At 38.1% G+C, this 16,942-nt stretch overlaps 1 protein-coding gene and 1 pseudogene across 1 annotated transcript; one reads left to right on the plus strand and one right to left on the minus strand.

Moving 5' to 3' along the window:
* Positions 1 to 477: 477 nt before the first annotated feature.
* Positions 478 to 6,556, minus strand: LOC110706410 (annotated as a pseudogene).
* Positions 6,557 to 10,268: 3,712 nt separating this feature from the next.
* Positions 10,269 to 12,113, plus strand: LOC110706441. The gene is made up of 5 exons (XM_021884363.1): positions 10,269 to 10,726; positions 10,835 to 11,077; positions 11,186 to 11,533; positions 11,668 to 11,803; positions 11,901 to 12,113. Exons 1-5 carry the CDS (start codon positions 10,269 to 10,271, stop codon positions 12,111 to 12,113), a joined length of 1,398 nt encoding a protein of 465 aa, XP_021740055.1.
* Positions 12,114 to 16,942: the final 4,829 nt, after the last annotated feature.

The raw sequence follows: 16,942 nt of genomic DNA on the forward strand, positions 1-16,942 counted from the left end.
ATGATTATGATTATTATGTTGCTTGATGATATTTATTTTTATTGCTTGATCACATCTTTTATGCATGTTTAAAGGAAATTGATACTTGTAATCACGCTTACTAAGATATTTAATAATCTTGTTAGGGCTAATATGATTATAATTCAAGTGATCGCCAATAATATATTTGTTTGTGCATTAATATTCAACCAACATAGATTAAACAGGTTTAGGGTTAATCCTATTGATTGCATGTTAATCGAAAAGCGCACATGAATACGATCAGAATAAAGTAGAGGCCTATTATTAGGGCAGATTCAATCTCTTTTAGGTTGGATTTGTACCTTCATACCCGAACCCTTATTTGGTTCTAGACCTTATGGAGTTGACGATCTCTTGGATCGTTAAGGGGTGTAACCTTCATCCTATGAACGGTTTACAAGTTCCTTAAAAACTTGTTGGCGACTCTTTTGCTCTATCTTCTTCCCTTTTGGACGCCACCGCACTTTAGTGTATGATCACAGTGGGGTTCAAGCTAGTGGGATTTAAAGGCTTGAAATTATTCCCCACAGCATCCCAAGAGTATCTAACTTAACACTCGGTAAAAATGATTCCAAAAACCTGCCTGCAGAGACAGAATGACAGAGGGACATATATTGCTGAATGATGAACTACAAAAGGTTTCTACCACCGGCACACTAAAAGGCTCACTTCTTTACCTCCTTGTATTCTGCTTCAGGAGTTTGATCCCCACCACCATGCGACCCGCCAGAAGACCCATCACCAGACATATGTTGTCCGATCTTAGAAACTGCTGCATTAGCCGCAGCAATCTTGGACTTGATCAAATCAGCATCATCTTTTTGCACAGCTTCCCTAAGATCTTCCATAGCAGATTCTATCTCCTTAACTACATCCGCAGGGACCTTATCCTTGTACTCTGATACACTCTTCTCAATACTATAAATAGTGGAATCTGCATTGTTCCTGACCTCAATTAGAGTTTTTCTTTGCTGGTCCTTTTGAGAATGCAACTCTGCTTCCTAAACCATTTTCTGAATCTCAGCCTCTGACAATCCCCCGGATGACCTGATGGTGATTTGCTGTTCTTTGCCTATTGACTTGTCTTTCGCAGAGACTGTGACTATACCATTAACATCAATGTCAAATGTCACTTCGATTTGTGGAACACCCCTTGGTGCCGGTGGGATCCCTTGTAGTTCAAACTCACCCAAGAGCTTATTGTCTGACGCCATTTCACGTTCACCCTGATAGACTTTGACTCTTACCTGTGTTTGATTATCTGCTGCTGTTGAGAACACCTACCAGCATGACACACATTTCACAAGGTTGGTAATCATTCCAGAAGTCTTCTCACACTAGAACAGACATGTTTACAAACTAAAGAGGAACGATCCTTAATTGATAGGATTAAGTTAAAAAAATTTCCAAAGACAAGCAAGAATGATGAAAGATTATTAGCATTCCAAATTCCTTATAGCACAAAAGCAAAACCAAGTGTAAACGAGTTATCCCCTCTTAAAATAAAAGGCTTTGAGGCACACTTAAACAAAAGAGGTGTGCCTTTAATTCTTAAAGAGACTTATTTAAAAAAATAATAATAAAAAAAAATAAGGTGAACAGAACAAGCCCTTAACTAAATATTTCCATAGTTTTTACAATCTCATTTTGTAGAATGATTGTCATTTAAAAAGGCATCATCACCAAGGGCCCAAAGCCGCAAATTATCTACCACTCTTTTTAACAATGTATATGAATCAGCTTTAATATACATGATCAATTTAGAAGGGGGGAAAAAATCTTATCTGTTGTTTTGGTAAAAAAGCAACACAACAAAGAGAAACAAAAAATCAAACGTGTATTTCTCAGCACATGGGCCCCAAAAGATCATTGATAACTTGTTATTTGGTATGATTTTAGGGTACTTTTGAACCTTGTTTTCGTGATTATTCGACATCAAAGTTCATTATTTATCCTATTTTTATACAAATTTTGTACCATCCATGTTTCACGGGTTGTTTGTGTTTTTGATGTAATGTAGCTATTTTTAGCACTATATATGGACGTGATCAAGCATGAGCGAACAAGGAGAAGGGAAAACTTGGTTGATAGAGCAATTAAGGAAGAAGGATGAGTGCCTTAAAGAGAAATGAAAAGCTTTTGGAAAGTTTTGGAAGGATTTTTGCACTAAGGTCAACTTCAAATGACCATAACTTTTGTTTCACTCAACATTTTGAAGTGATTCAAATTGGAGATTAAAGTTCATCTCAAGAGTTTTCCAACGACTGGTCACATGCCTTATTCCGATGAGTAACGAAGAAGTTATGACCTTCCAAAAATAAGTTGTTTCGCCAAAAAAGAGCTGCACGTCCGTGCCAATAAGTGGCACGTCCGTGCATGTCACTGCACGTCCGTGCCAAATGAAGCACGTCCGTGCAAGGTCAGGCAGTAGCTACTGGTCGTATTTTAACAGGTCTGCACGTCCGTGCAACCTTTGGCACGTCCGTGCCGACCTGTAGACGGGTCGTTTCCTCGTGTTCTCCGTCCTTTTACTTGGGGGTTATATAATACCCCTTTAGCTTCATTTGTAAGGGAGGATCTTCTTAGTGTAGTTTTAGCTTAGGTTAGGTTTTTAGAGAGAGAAACTCTCAATTTTTAGAGAGAGAAAGTGGGAAAAACTTGTTGAAAGCTTGGAATATGAAGAATTGAAGGAAGGAGACTTGAAGATTTGATTATTTCTTGCATTATCAATGAGAATTTCTTACTCTCTCTCTTATTTTATTGCTTTAATTGCTTATTTTTGTATCTTTTCTTGTTTTATTACTTGTTTATGTTAAATTAGTGTTTGATTTCATGTTCTTAGTTGTTAGTTATTTATTTAGCTTTGCAATTTATTATGATTTGTGAGTAGTTTATTTACTTGGGATGGTTGAAACCATTGACGAATTCACAAATACTTGTTTGCATGTGTTGATTTAGCTAATGTGGGATGTTAATTAGTTAAGTTTAAGTGGTTTCATTGTTAGTTCTTGTAAGTGGCCATTGCTAGAACTATTTATCTAAGCTTTCTCAATGAAGGATCGAGAGATGAACTTGAGTTAGCTCCCTTATGCTTAATTGACTTGAAATGCCATGAGAATAGGAATTTCCAGTCAAGAGAATGTTTATGTCATCGTGTTTATGCTTTAACACTTGTTTTATGTTTTGTAACCACGAGAGTAGGTTGTATTCATAACTCAAGTAATCCCTCTAGCTTGAGAGAGTAGTTGGGTGCCTTAAATGACTTTCCCTAATTTATCCCCAAATTTCTATGTTCTGTATGTTAAATTGTAGTTTGTGAATGACTTAATTGGTGGATACCTTCCCAAGATCCTTTTTATTATTGTTTGTAGTTTTTCTTTATAACTCAAAACCCAAAAAGACTTGACTTAGCTTATCACAAATTGATACTTGTTAGCTCCCCTTAGTCCTTGTGGGATCGACCCTTAATTGCCCTTTCTACCCATTAGAGAGACCAAGTTAGGTTTTTATCTTTGGTAGGCTCGACGACGGCCTATCAATCATGTGTTTTCCTTCCAGCTTATTTAAGCAAATCTTAACGGGAAATTGAGGAAAGCATTAGCTCAACTTACCTGAGACTTCTTTGTTGGAACGGTAGTGTTTCTATTGATGAGCCTTGTAAAAACACCACCCAGGGTTTCAATACCAAGAGAAAGTGGAGTTACATCCAATAGAAGTAACTCTTTGACATCTCCTCGAAGAATACCGCCTTGAATCGCAGCACCAACTGCAACCGCTTCATCGGGATTGACACCCTTAATAGGGCTCTTTCCAAAAATTTCACTGACAAGTCCTTGTACTTTCGGAACACGAGTCATTCCTCCCACCAAAAGAACTTTATCCAGATCTTTAGCTGATATTCCAGCATCCTTTAAACAACTCTTGCATGGGTCTCTAGCCCTAACAATCAAATTTTCCACTAGGCTTTCAAACCTTGACCTTGTTAATGTCATGTTAAAATGTTTTGCACCAGATACATCAGCACTAATGAAGGGCAAGCTTATGTCTGTTTGAGTGGTAGATGATAATTCTATCTTCGCCTTTTCAGCAGCTTCCCGAAGCCTTTGTAAAGCTAATCGGTCTTGTGAGAGATCAATGCCATCAGATTTTTTGAACTCACTAACCAGATATTCCACCAAGGCATTGTCAAAATCTTCTCCTCCCAAGAAGGTGTCGCCATTGGTTGCTTTTACCTAATGAGAGAAAAATAAAAAACATTGAGCCTACTAGCCTAGAGAGAAAACAAACAACAAAGCCAGATGCAAATGAACACTATACCTCAAAGACGCCATTAGATATCTCTAAAATAGAAATATCAAAAGTTCCACCACCAAGGTCAAAAACTGCTATGAGACCTTCCTTGTTATTCAAACCATATGCAAGTGCAGCAGCAGTGGGTTCATTAATAATTCGTTGGACATCAAGACCTACAATCCTTCCAGCATCTTTTGTTGCTTGCCTCTGAGCATCATTAAAGTAGGCAGGAACTGTTATTACAGCTTTAGAGATGTTCTTCCCCAGATAAGACTCTGCGGTTTCCTTCATCTTAGTCAAGACAAATGCTCCAATCTGGCTCGGTGAATACTGTTGTCCAGTAGTGGTTTCAACCCATGCATCTCCATTAAGGGCTTTAACTATTTTAAAAGGAACCGTATTGCTCTCTTTCTGTGTTTGAGGATCATCAAAACGCCTTCCAATCATACGCTTTATTCCAAAAAAGGTATTTTGTGGATTTGTCACAGCTTGTCTTTTCGCAGGGGTTCCCACCAGTAAATCCCCCTAGGACTGAAGGCGACGACTGATGGTGTTGTTCGACCTCCTTCAGAATTCTCTATCACCTTAGCATTCTGCATATGAAGTTCAATATCATCAAGTTATAAGCAATAGAAAGCCTAACTGACCAAAAGCTGAACCAATACACGAAAAGGGAAACAGAAGACCAACCTTTCTTTCCATGACTGCTACACATGAATTCGTAGTACCCAAATCAATCCCAATAATTTCATCACTAGCAGGTTTTGAGCTGCACAATAACATATTAATGTCACAAACATGCACTAACGGCAAATTTCAAAGTTTTAAGCTATTTTTTTTAGGAAAGAACGAGTACATACTTGAATGGCCTCGTCAAACTCGTACACCTACTGATCAAAGATGGGGAAAACCATGAAGGACTCAGATTGCTAGTGAACTGCAAAGAGTAATAGGGATAACAGTAAGTTGCAACCATTGTAATCCATCCTAGTCATATTGCATAACAAACAAGCATATTTCCTTAGGAAGCATCATAAAACATAGCAAGATCAGAATAACATTTAACAACTTATGACATCAAGCCCACTGTATTCACTAGTACAGGACATAATTGATAATTGGATACAGTAATGCAATTAACAAACTATTTTTAGTAAATTAGGACAATATGTACCACTTTCATGAATTACATATACCTTTCTCATTGCAGTTGACAGGAGACAACAAATGATGTAACACTAAGCACACCACAAACAATTTTTTATGTAGTCAAAAGACTCAAAACATGAAATATGATTAAGACGTTCCAGGAAATAAGTCATATTCAATGGTAATATGCTTCATCGCTCCAATAATATTGCAACAAGGATGAATATACCCATCTTAAAACACATTTTATATGTTAAATATATATAATTGTGTAAGAGTAATAAAAAAAAATTGATATTGTGAAAGTATTCTATGTGACAAATCTAACAATATCTCACATGAACATGGAGTATATTTTAATCATATTATGTGGTCAAACAAGAGTATTGAATAGTGCAAAACTTCAATTGTTGCAATATTACTAAAATGGAGGAAGTACTTATTATAAGTGGTCATCTAATACGATGTGACAATGTCTATCAAACTTCCCTCCCAATTATGAACGTACCCTTATGAACCGGGCATTCCTCAGCTCATCACCTTAATCAAAATACACTAAAAATTGTTTTTTCAAGTATAATCACGACAAAAACATTAATCAAAATACACTAAAGATTGTTTATTATTTATTTAAATAAAATTATATGGGAAATTTGAAGAAAAAAATGTACATCCATTTGCACGATCTGATCATCCTACCAACACCAAATCACACAAAAATAATCAACTAAAAACGCTTAAAATGAAAATAAAAAGTAAGAAAATATAAACGAAAAGTACCGAATGATGAGCAGCAATAGAGAAGAGAGAATCTCGGCGGCGAAGAGCTGAACGTAGAAGCACAGAAGCTGCCATTTTTGGACTTTACGAATATCGTTTGTATGAAGTTGAAAATCTGAATTCAGGATAAATAAGGGTTTTAGATTGATTGATTGAGAGGAAAGAGAAAGAAGAAGGGTTTAAGGAATTATGATAGTTCCAGAAAGTTTTATGATACAGAGTAGTAGGATGTTCTAGAGACTGTATTTGTGTTGTTTTTCCAGAGAAGAGTAGAAGACCACATCAACCCAGTTCCTTCTATTTCGCTGCAGCTATTTTACTTGAATGCCCTTTCTTAGGACATTTGTGGAGTAAAGTATAAATACAGTCCCTCAACTTTTATTTAAGGGGGTGTTTGTCTAGGGGGATAAAAAAGGAGGGATAAGGACAAAGGATAAGAATAGAAGAAAAGTAATGTTTATTTAGAGGGATGGGGATTAAAAGGAGGTTGAGGATAGGGATTAAAACACCTTCTTATCCCCCCCCATTTCTATAACTAAGGGGGGTGGTATAAGGAGAAAGGATAAGAAATAGGCTAAAAATACCAAGTTACCCTTAATGAAGTTGAAAGGATAAGGGAAAGGGTAGAAGTTAGTAAGGGTATTTTTATAATTTTACTACTTATCCCTAATTTATTTCCCATACTTACCAAACATGGGATAAGGATTATTTATCCTTGTCCCACCTATCAGGCTATCAATTCCCATCTTTATCCTTCTTCCTTATCCCTCTTATTCCTATCCCTCCAACCAAACGCCCCGTAAAGGAAAGTTTTAGTCCCTCTTAATTTTTTGGAGAGTTTTAGTCCCTCCCCCACCTTAAATGGTGTTTGTTAGCCAAAAGTTTAGAGTAAACACAATGGTTGCCCACAACCATTATGGTTATCACTTATTTAATTATTTCTCTATCTTCCACCACATTTATAACCACTCCTATACCCACTTAATAACCAATGTAGCCCAATGGTTGACCATGGTTACACATCTTATCTCTCTTACTTTTACCCAACCCCACCACACAATCTCCCTCTTTCACTCAATGACCAAGCAAATTGGCCCTACTACTTCACTCAATAACCAAGCTTTATAACCTGGTTATTTCCACAACCAGGTTATTGCTTTTTATTCCCAAAAATTTCTCTCTCTTCATTTTTTTAATTATTTTTTCACATTCTCTCTCCCAATAACCATCCTAAATGGTTAACGGTTGGTTATGCTCTAAGCTGACTAGGCATTAGTTTAGGGACTATGAGTCATCAAATAAGTTTAGGGATGTTGAGTCATCAAAAGATTAGGGATGTAGAGTCAGATTTTTATTATTAAATAATTAATCAACAAAGCTTCTTCAGCAAGCTTTATTTTTTTACTGAGTTCGATTAAGAACTAATGAAGGAAAGTTTAGGGACGAACTGTAGCCACGTGGCCCAATTGATTTGCATTGTATTGTAAATGATGCGTTTTGATTAAAAATAAAAAAATAAAAATAAAATTAAATTAATCAGTTGTTCTTTGGGAAGCGTTATTCATCATTACTTTCTCTGTTTTTTTGGCGCGAGAATTGTAAAGGGCTATGCCTTTTTATTTACCCTTCCCCTTATTGGCTCACCTCATATCAGTACTATTTTCCATTAATTTATAAACCAAGAGGACATCTTTCTCTTTCCAACCCAGAAAAAAAATTCGTCCTTCCTTCTTCTACGCCATTAATGTGGTTGTGTCCTTGCGAACGTAACTGCAAGAAAGCGAAATTCCACCAGCTGCAATCATCTGAAGGTATATTCCCTCTTTCTGTCTTCTTCTTCTTTAATTCGACTGTAATTGTGTTGTTGACAGAGTTGTTTGGTTTTTTGTTTTTTTTTGGCGAATTTTGTATTAAAGTTGTTTTTTGTTGTTTGTGTAGTCATCTTCGTCTTTTGCTGCATGTTTGTTTGGTTTATTGTGGCTGATTGTGAGAATTTAGGTGTTTTTGGGTAGAATTTGTGGAGAATTTTTAGGGTTTTGGTGTTAGTGAAACAGAGTATGTTTTGAACGTGGTAAAATTCTTGTCTAACTCCATTAATTTACCTAGGTATGGACGCTCTTTCCGCTGCGCATCCTATTTTCAGCAACCCCGATCTGCTCGCCCTCTATGTCTTCCCTAAGCTTGATTGGGGGAGTTGGGATATTGTGGATAAGGTTTGCAGGAAATGGCGTCTGTGGTGGAAGACACGCCACCTTACCCAGCTCCAACCCTTTTTCGGACCTAGGGCATCTGTCAACGAGTGGATTCTCAACGACCTCATCTACAATGATGGGAGGGACTTTCATGCTTGGATCCAGAAGGACATGACAGTCTACTTTGATGGCTTCCCCCTCCTCTTCAAGGAGGAGCAGTAGGCTGTTGTGGGTGGGGGAGGGTTCTTTGCAGCTAGTTGGTTTTTGGTTTTAGGAGCTGCTAGTTTTAAGCTTTTATGCTGTTTATTTTAGTTTTAAGGTGATGGTAGGTTTTTGACATTGTCATAGCTTGGAATGTATTTAGGGTGGATGAATGTGACATTCATGTCTTTTTTTGGGTATGTCACTGCTATGACAATGTATGATCTGATCTAAATAGGTAGAAGTTTAAGGAATGGATTGATTAGGCTTCATTTAGGTAACTAGGTTGATGCAATGTAAGTAATTCAATGAAGCCTAATCAAGTATGTTTTGTAATTGATGATGACAATATTATGAATGGTAATGGATGCAATTGTTCTGTTTACTTTGGTGTTACTCAATATTATGAATGGTAATGGATGACAATATGCTCTTTTTTTAATAAAATAAGTGCATTTTGTCATTTGATTATGATGATGTTGATGTATGATATTATGTAAGTTGGTTGTTGTGGTAAGCATGTTAAACATTGTTTATATTATTGGCAGATTATGGACTTAAAACCTTGTTTGGTGGTACATCATGGTGGTGAATGGCAAATTGGTAGTGAGTCATCCTACCTTGGGGGTAAAATAAGTGTGTTTGAGGACATTCCAGAAACTGTAGATGCTGAGTATGTTAAGAAATTAATTGATGGTTTGGGGTACATTGATATTGTTAAGATCCATTTCTTAGATCCTAGAAAGGATTTTAATTCTGGGATTAGGTACCTTTATGTTGAGAAGAACATTTGTGATCCATTTCTATCCTTTCTTTTACAGTACAAGCTCATACACATATATACAGAACACCAAGAACCTTATAGGCCTTTATTTCCAAACCTAGGAGTACGGGTTCTTTTGTGAGCTTAATGACTAGAGATAATGAAAATGATAATGAGCCTGTTCAGAAACAAAGTGAGGGAGTTCATTTGGGTGCAAATGATCATGTTGAAGGGGAACATTTTGAAGAAACTGATCAAATCCCTAGGCATGACAATGTAGACATAGACTATGACACTGAAGGAACTGATGTAGATGATGAGGAGATTGTGCATGCAAGGACTGAAATAGCCAAAGAGAAGGAAAAAATGGTTTCTTATGATGATGAGTTACTTATGTTGAGGAGGGTAGCTGAAAACAAGGGGTTGGGTGAAATTGGGAGTGACTTTGAGGGATTTGATGAGCTAGACAGCCCTGATGAAGATGATGATGACAGTGACTGTGGGTATTTAGCTGCACCCTCAACCACTAGGTATGACAAATCCAACAAAAAAATTATTGGTTGTAGAGCCCTTTTTTTTTTTTACCCTGGTCAACCCTTTGAGAACCCATCCACTTTCAAGCAAGCTGTTAGAAATATGGCAATTGAACAAGGCAGGAACTTAAACTTTTTTAAGAATGATAAGATGAGGTTGGGAGCAGTATGTGAAAATAAAGAAAAATTTGGGCTTCATGGGATACAAAGAAGACAAAGCTCAGTGTGAAATCACATGTCAGTGAGCATACCTGTGGAAGATCATGCAAGGTAAGCAAAATGTCAACAACTTGGATTGTTAATCAGTACAACACTTAATTCAAAGTCAACCCCTATATGAGGCTCCATGACCTGATGGAGACTGTTTGGATAGACTGGGGCATTAGGATTAGTAAATATAAGGCTCAAAGGGCAAGGAGAAGAGGGCAGGCTCTTATTGTTGGTGAATACAAGGAGCAATATGCATTGCTTCCTAGATATGCAGCAGAGATAATGAGAAGCAACAGGGGAAATACAGTGAAACTCAAGTTAAATGGGACTGTATTTGATAGGATTTACATCTGTTTTAAGGCTCTGAGAAAAGGTCTTTTGGATGGATGTAGGCCTTTTATCTCATTAGATGGTTGCTTTTTAAAGGGTCCTTATGGGGGGCAATTGTTGGTAGCAGTTGGTAGGGATGGGAACAACCAAATGTTCCCCTTAGCATGGGCTGTGGTTGGTGTTGAGAGCACTGACACTTGGAGTTGGTTCCTAGATCTACTTGCAGCTGATTTGGGAACAAGAGAAGGGGTTGGGTATACATTTATGTCAGATCACCAAAAGGGGTTACTTGCAGCAATATAAGAGGTGTTTCCACAAGCTGAGAGTAGGGTATGTGCAAGACATGTTTACTGTAATTTTAGAGGGGTTTTTAGTGGAAGCTTAGAGTATAGGAAGCAATTTTGGATTATTGCCAAGTCCACCACTGAGAATGATTTTCTTGACAAATTACAAGTTCTAAGAGAGCTTTCAAATGATGCTGCTGAAGATTTGTTGAAGAGGAATTATAAAAAATGGTGTAGGGCTTTCGACACTCCTATGGCTTCATGTGACAGTGTTGACAACTACATGTCTGAAGTTTTTAATGCATACATACTTAAATGGAGGCATAAGCCTATTATAAGTATGCTAGAAGACATAAGAGAGAGCTTAATGGACAGATTACACAAGAAAAGGGACATGATCTAAGAGAGGGAACTCACTTTATGCCCTAGAATCCAGCAGCAGCTTGAGAAACACAAAGTATGGGCAAGGGGATGGAATGCATATTGGGATGGTGGATTTTGCTATGGGGGGAAGGATGGGGAAACTCAGACCGGATATGGTGTGAATTTAGTGAGCAGAACATGCTCTTGCAATGCATGGAAAATTAGTGGCATACCATGCAAACATGGTGTGGTGGCCATTTGGAACAAAGTGGACCAACTAGAGCAGTATGTGAATGATTACTTCAGGAAACATACTTATGCAAAGGCTTATGATCACCTACTTGAGCCTCTAAATGGTCCACAGGAATGGCCTACTGGTGAGTTCAGTGTCAGTGCTCCTGAGATAAAAAAAAGGTGAAGAACAGGCCTAAGACAAAGAGAAAGCCTTCAGTTGGTGAGGTCACTAAAGAAGGGAAGCTAAGGACGACTGGAGTGAAGATCACATGTAGCTTGTGTGGGGTTCCTGGCCACAACAAGGTGACATGTAGGAATGCACCAAGGGAAAGCCCCACTGGTGTACAGACCTCTATTGCAGCCCCAACAGACCCTGGACCAGCTGTTCCAATGCACAACAGAGGGGTAGGTGTATACACCTACCCTAATGGCTTTCAAAGACAAGCAACTGTAAGCCTTTACACTGTCCTTTCATTAATTGCTTAATTTGGATCTGGTTCTGTGTTAATGTTGTTATGTTATCAATGACCTTGTTCAATGATTTCAGCCACTACCTCAGACCATGCCAAGACAGTCAAGAGGAGCTGCATTTTACTCTGACAATGCAAGAGAACAGACTGTGTACTCCGTCTCTCAAGAATATACCTTCACTCAATCACAACCAGAGGCAGCATCTCAATCATCACAAACAATATCATCACAAGCATTGCAAGACTTAGCTAAGGCAAAGCAAGTGCAGATTAGAGACAAGAACAAATGAGGTAATTTCATTACTTTTATTAATAATCCTAATAATTCTTACATTTACATTCCATAAACATTCAAGCAATTAGATTTAATTGGTCATGTTTCTAACAAAAAACCAACCAAGTACACATGTAGCAACTACAAATACAACCCAGACCTCACAATTAACACATACAGACAACCTAGGTTTTTTCATTTTGAGCATAACACACTCTGAGGTCAACTTTCTTGCATATGTGTTAGCCTCATTGACCCTCTGGTTCAGCTCTTTGACTTCATTAGACAACATTTTTTTGTCTTCAAGTAGCCCTAAGATGACATCCCTCTGCCACTCAGTCTGATCTTCTTCATCAACTCACTTAAAATACTTACAGCTCCTTCTGTTGATCTCAGCATCATAGTCTGGGCATGCCAAAAATCTCCTGCCTGGGTTATCTCTTGTCCAAGACCTTGTTCTTGACACTGGTAAACCACAATGACACCTCCTACCCCCATTGCCACTAGAACCTCTGCTGTAGGAAGACATCTTGCAAAACAAATCTAATTAAGCCATAATTAGTATGTAAATAAAGCTAAAACCATTAACAGTTACTTACAAAATTTACACTTTATGTTTACAGGTACCTGGATTTTAGTTCCTGATGCAGTGGAAGCAATTTCGTGGGGCAAGATTTTTTTTTGGATGTTCAACAACTTTTTTGTGGAAGAAATTCGAACATTTATAGGCCTTTTATTTTTGTTAACGGCTACTTTTTTGAATCAGCATAAATATTGCTAAAATGTTTTTTGCTGGTTGAAAACATTAATCAATGAAGTCCCTAAACTATTTGCTTTGTCAACATCCCTAAACTATTTTCAGATTTGATGACTCAACATCCCTAAACTTATTTGATGACTCATAGTCCCTAAACTAAAGCCAAGTCAGCTTAGTCCCTAAACTTTTGGCTGACAAACACCATTTAAGGTGGGGGGGGGGGGACTAAAACTCTCCAAAAAAGTTAAGAGGGACTAAAAATTACCCTTAAAGAAAAGTTAAGGGACTGTATTTATACTTTACTCGACGTTTGTGTTGAAGGTAATTATGTACAGTGATATCTTCACAAGTTGTAGTCGTAGAAGTTCTTCATTCTTGACTAATTACCAGGATTTCGGGATGTGATTTGGTTTCCATGTGTCAAGATATTACATGCCTCATTTTTTTTTAGGAAAAATTAGAAAAAATAATCCCAACTTTCATCACTTTTGGTAGAATAATCCCAACTTTCATTTATTATAGAATAATCCGAACTTTGCGGGGTCTTCTTTTTCTTCAATCCCAAATACCGGTTACCGGATGAATGGATTTCTTGGATTTTTTTTTAAAAGTGACACGTGTCACGCATTAATTGGTTAAAAAATATATTAAAATAATAATAAATGAACAAAATATATATATATAAAAAAAAAACAGCCAAACCCCAAATCCGGCCACCCTGCGCCGGTGATGCGCCCAACTTCTACTCCATCTCCGGCGGCTGCTGCTCCTCCCCTCCCCTGCGCCGGTTTCCCACCTCCCCCAACACCGGTTTTCCCCCTCCCCCAACGCCGGTGATGCGACCCAGCTTCCTCCCCTCTTTTTCTGCCGCCACCACCAGTTGAAACTCTTTTTCGAGCCACCACCACCACTCAAAACTCCCTTTGAAACCCTCCCCAACTCCGAAAACCCCCAAATATCCTTCCCCCACCATCGAAAATTCTAGCCACTAGGGTTTTTGACGGTGAGGAAGTGGTTGTTGGGAGTTTTCGGGAGTGAGGGAGGGTTTTTGAGGGTGTTTCGAATGGAAAATGAGGGGATTGGGGATGGAGGTGGGTCGAAACACCGGCATAGAGGGTTTAGGGGGAAAGGGGCGCACTGTTTGGGCAGGGGAAGGGAGGGGTTGGCACGGCTAGCGGTGGCAGTTGGTGGTGGTGGTGGGGGTTACGGTGGCAGGCAGGGGGATTAAGGGTTTTTGGTTATTTTTTTTAAATTTGGACCAATTTTAGCTTGACACGTGGCACATAACCTATTACAACAAGTCATTGACTTTCGTTGACCGGTTTGGGATTGAAGAAAAATAAGACCCCCCAAAGTTCGGATTATTCCAGAATAAATGAAAGTTGGGATTATTCTACCAAAATTGATGAAAGTTGGGATTTTTTTTCTAATTTTTCCTTTTTTTAATACCTTGTGGAATTGGAATTCTTCACTGGTTTGGTTTTTTTTTTTTTTTTTCATCTTCACAAGTTAACTTTATAAATAAAAGAATAAAAAATGTAGCTCATTTAATGGCCCGAGCAAAGCATAATCCAATTAGGTGCGCAACATTGAGCCAAATATGTGATTGTTCTTAGCTTCAAAGCTTTCACTTGAACCCATTGTTATTAAAATCACGATTTAAATCTTAAAATCTTACGATTTACGATTCATGTATATCATACGATTCGATTTACGATTCTATTCGATTTTACATATTTTTCTAAACTAGCGAAATCCTTACAAGTGAAAAACGTGTTTATATAGGTTTTTATAAATATATATTGTCAAGTATTGATTGCTTAATGGTTAAATAACTATTATCTATCAATAATTAGGTTTCAAACTCATAATTTCAATATATTTAATTAAATTTATATTTAATGTCTCGATTATTCATGTCGGTAGAATCTTACGATTTTATGATTCGACTTTACGATTTGATTCTGATAGCCCCTTCCGATTCAAAATAGAATCACGATTTTAATAACTTTGCTTGAACCTATGTAACAACTATTTTTGATGTCATTGCATCTTGGGGAAATGATTTTGGCACACCCTTATGTGAGAGCACGGTTTTTTTATATTCTTCTCACATAGGGGTATGCCAAAATCAATTTAGGGTGTGCCGAAATCAATTTCCTAGATCTTGGTGTTGGCAAGGAAAGGTCCTGTCCTCTAAACTTTTTCTAAGTTGATTTTTTTTTTTTTTTGAAGAATTCTTTTTCTAAGTTGTTGGTTATAAGTAATATGATGCCTAATAAGCACATATAAAAAGTTGTTGCATAGTGGTTAAATATTGCTATGCTTAGAACAAAAGGTTAAGAGGATCCAACCTTGACCCAAACTCTTGGCACCCCCACGACCCCACCCAAACTCTTTGGCCCAAGATATGCAACTGACATGACAAGAATATCATTGGGATGTACTCCGTACGACAATATACTATCAACATTCATATTTTGTTTATTGCATCTCCCTAAGTGTCTAAGTGGTTTGGGGCTTCGAAGTCTGGAACATTTCAATTCGGCTTTGTTAGCTTGTCAATGTTGGAGTCTCCGGTAAAATCCTCAGTTGCTGGCTTCTAGGGTTCTTTCTACTAAATACTCTACGCTTTTCTCACTGGCTCTGAGTCGAATTCAGTGCTCTTTATGGGGTTGCCAAGTCTTGCTAATGGAATGGCAACTCTGGCTTCTGGCTTGGCATGGAAGGTGGTTACAGACTCTCGGGTTCGTATTCTAGAGGATGATTGGGCCCCGGGGGGAGCTAGTGAAGTTTCTGGACAATTTGGTTGAGTCGGATGTTTCCTCATGTTTCTTCTATCATTAAGGGTTCTTACGCGTGGGATTCTTCTATGATTCATCGATATTTTGATAACCCCACTTTGCTTCGTATTCTCTCTGGGGAGCACCCTTAGCCACCGATGGATGATTTTGTTTATTGGATGTATAGCCGAGATGGTCAATTCTCGACCAAATCGGCTTACGCTATGCTGGTTCGTAACTCTTTGGTTTCAGTTAGTAGTAACCAGCTTTAGCTTGAAGCGTTTCCGGGGGTTGTCGATTCTCCCAAAACTGAAAAATGTCTGTCTGGAAGTTGCTTCATAACGCCATGTCTTTGTTTGCCTCCCTTGCCTAAAAGGGTGTTCCTCTCAATCCTGTCTGTGTTTTTTGTCTTCAACGGCCAGATACTCCAATGCATTTATATAGAGATTGCTCTTTTGTTAGCAGGCTCGTTATGGACGCCCCTCCGGCTTTGCGCCTATCTCTCCTTCCATCCTTCCTTTTGTGCGATGGTTTACGTAGTTAGTTTTTGGTTGCATCATTGGCAGAAAATGGGATGCTCTATTCTTCTTCTTATCGTATCTTTGGGCTATTTGGTTAACTCATAATAATCATGCCTTTCAAAGTGCAGTTTATTCTGCGGCCTCTATTTCTGTCTTGGCAGAGGATTGGTTTCGGCGTCTCAAACAAGCTCTTTCCTTTAACGCTGGCAGATTTCTTTGAAACATTCTTCCTCACAGTCTAGGCTGTATCCTTCGAGTTGGTTGAGAGGAGGTGATCTGGAGTTACTAGAGGCCTGTTTGGTTATTGATGGCGCTTGGGACAGTATGGATCACAATGCAGGTGCAGGTTGGATTTTCAGAGATCTGGAATCGGATGTGGTTTTGGGTGGAGGTTCTCGTGCTTGTCAAACTTCCTCAGCTCTTCAGGCCGAATTGCAAGCTTGTTTTTGGGCTATTCGAGCTGCCTTACGGAGAGGGCTCTTACAAGTTTCCATTCACACCAACTGTGCTTCGTTGTATGCCTTACTGTGTGGTTCTTGTTCCGACAACATCGATTGCTTGTGGTTGATCCATGACATTAGACAGGCTCTTGTTGATTTTCGGGCTTGTCACATTCGAAAGGTTCCTCAAACTTGGGTTGCGCTTGTCGCATTGGTTGGCAGTCGGAGCTCGTCGTAGACAATTTTTTTTTTTTTTGGACTTTTAGTTTGTTTTAGTGGTTATATTTATTTCTTAGTTCTATTTGTAAAAAAAAAAAAAAAAAAAAAAAAAAAAAAAAATCATA

Source organism: Chenopodium quinoa, unplaced genomic scaffold (genome assembly GCF_001683475.1).
Source record: "Chenopodium quinoa cultivar QQ74 unplaced genomic scaffold, ASM168347v1, whole genome shotgun sequence".
Classification (NCBI taxonomy): Eukaryota; Viridiplantae; Streptophyta; class Magnoliopsida; order Caryophyllales; family Amaranthaceae; genus Chenopodium; species Chenopodium quinoa.

Coding starts and splice junctions, on each gene's coding strand:
- LOC110706441 (XM_021884363.1), top strand. CDS start 10,269: ATGAGGCTCCATGACCTGATGGAGACTGTTTGGATAGACTGGGGCATT. Junction 11,078..11,185: donor GCATACATACTTAAATGGAG/GCATAAGCCTAT, acceptor TTTATGCCCTAG/AATCCAGCAGCAGCTTGAGA. Junction 11,804..11,900: donor GCTTTCAAAGACAAGCAACT/GTAAGCCTTTAC, acceptor CAATGATTTCAG/CCACTACCTCAGACCATGCC.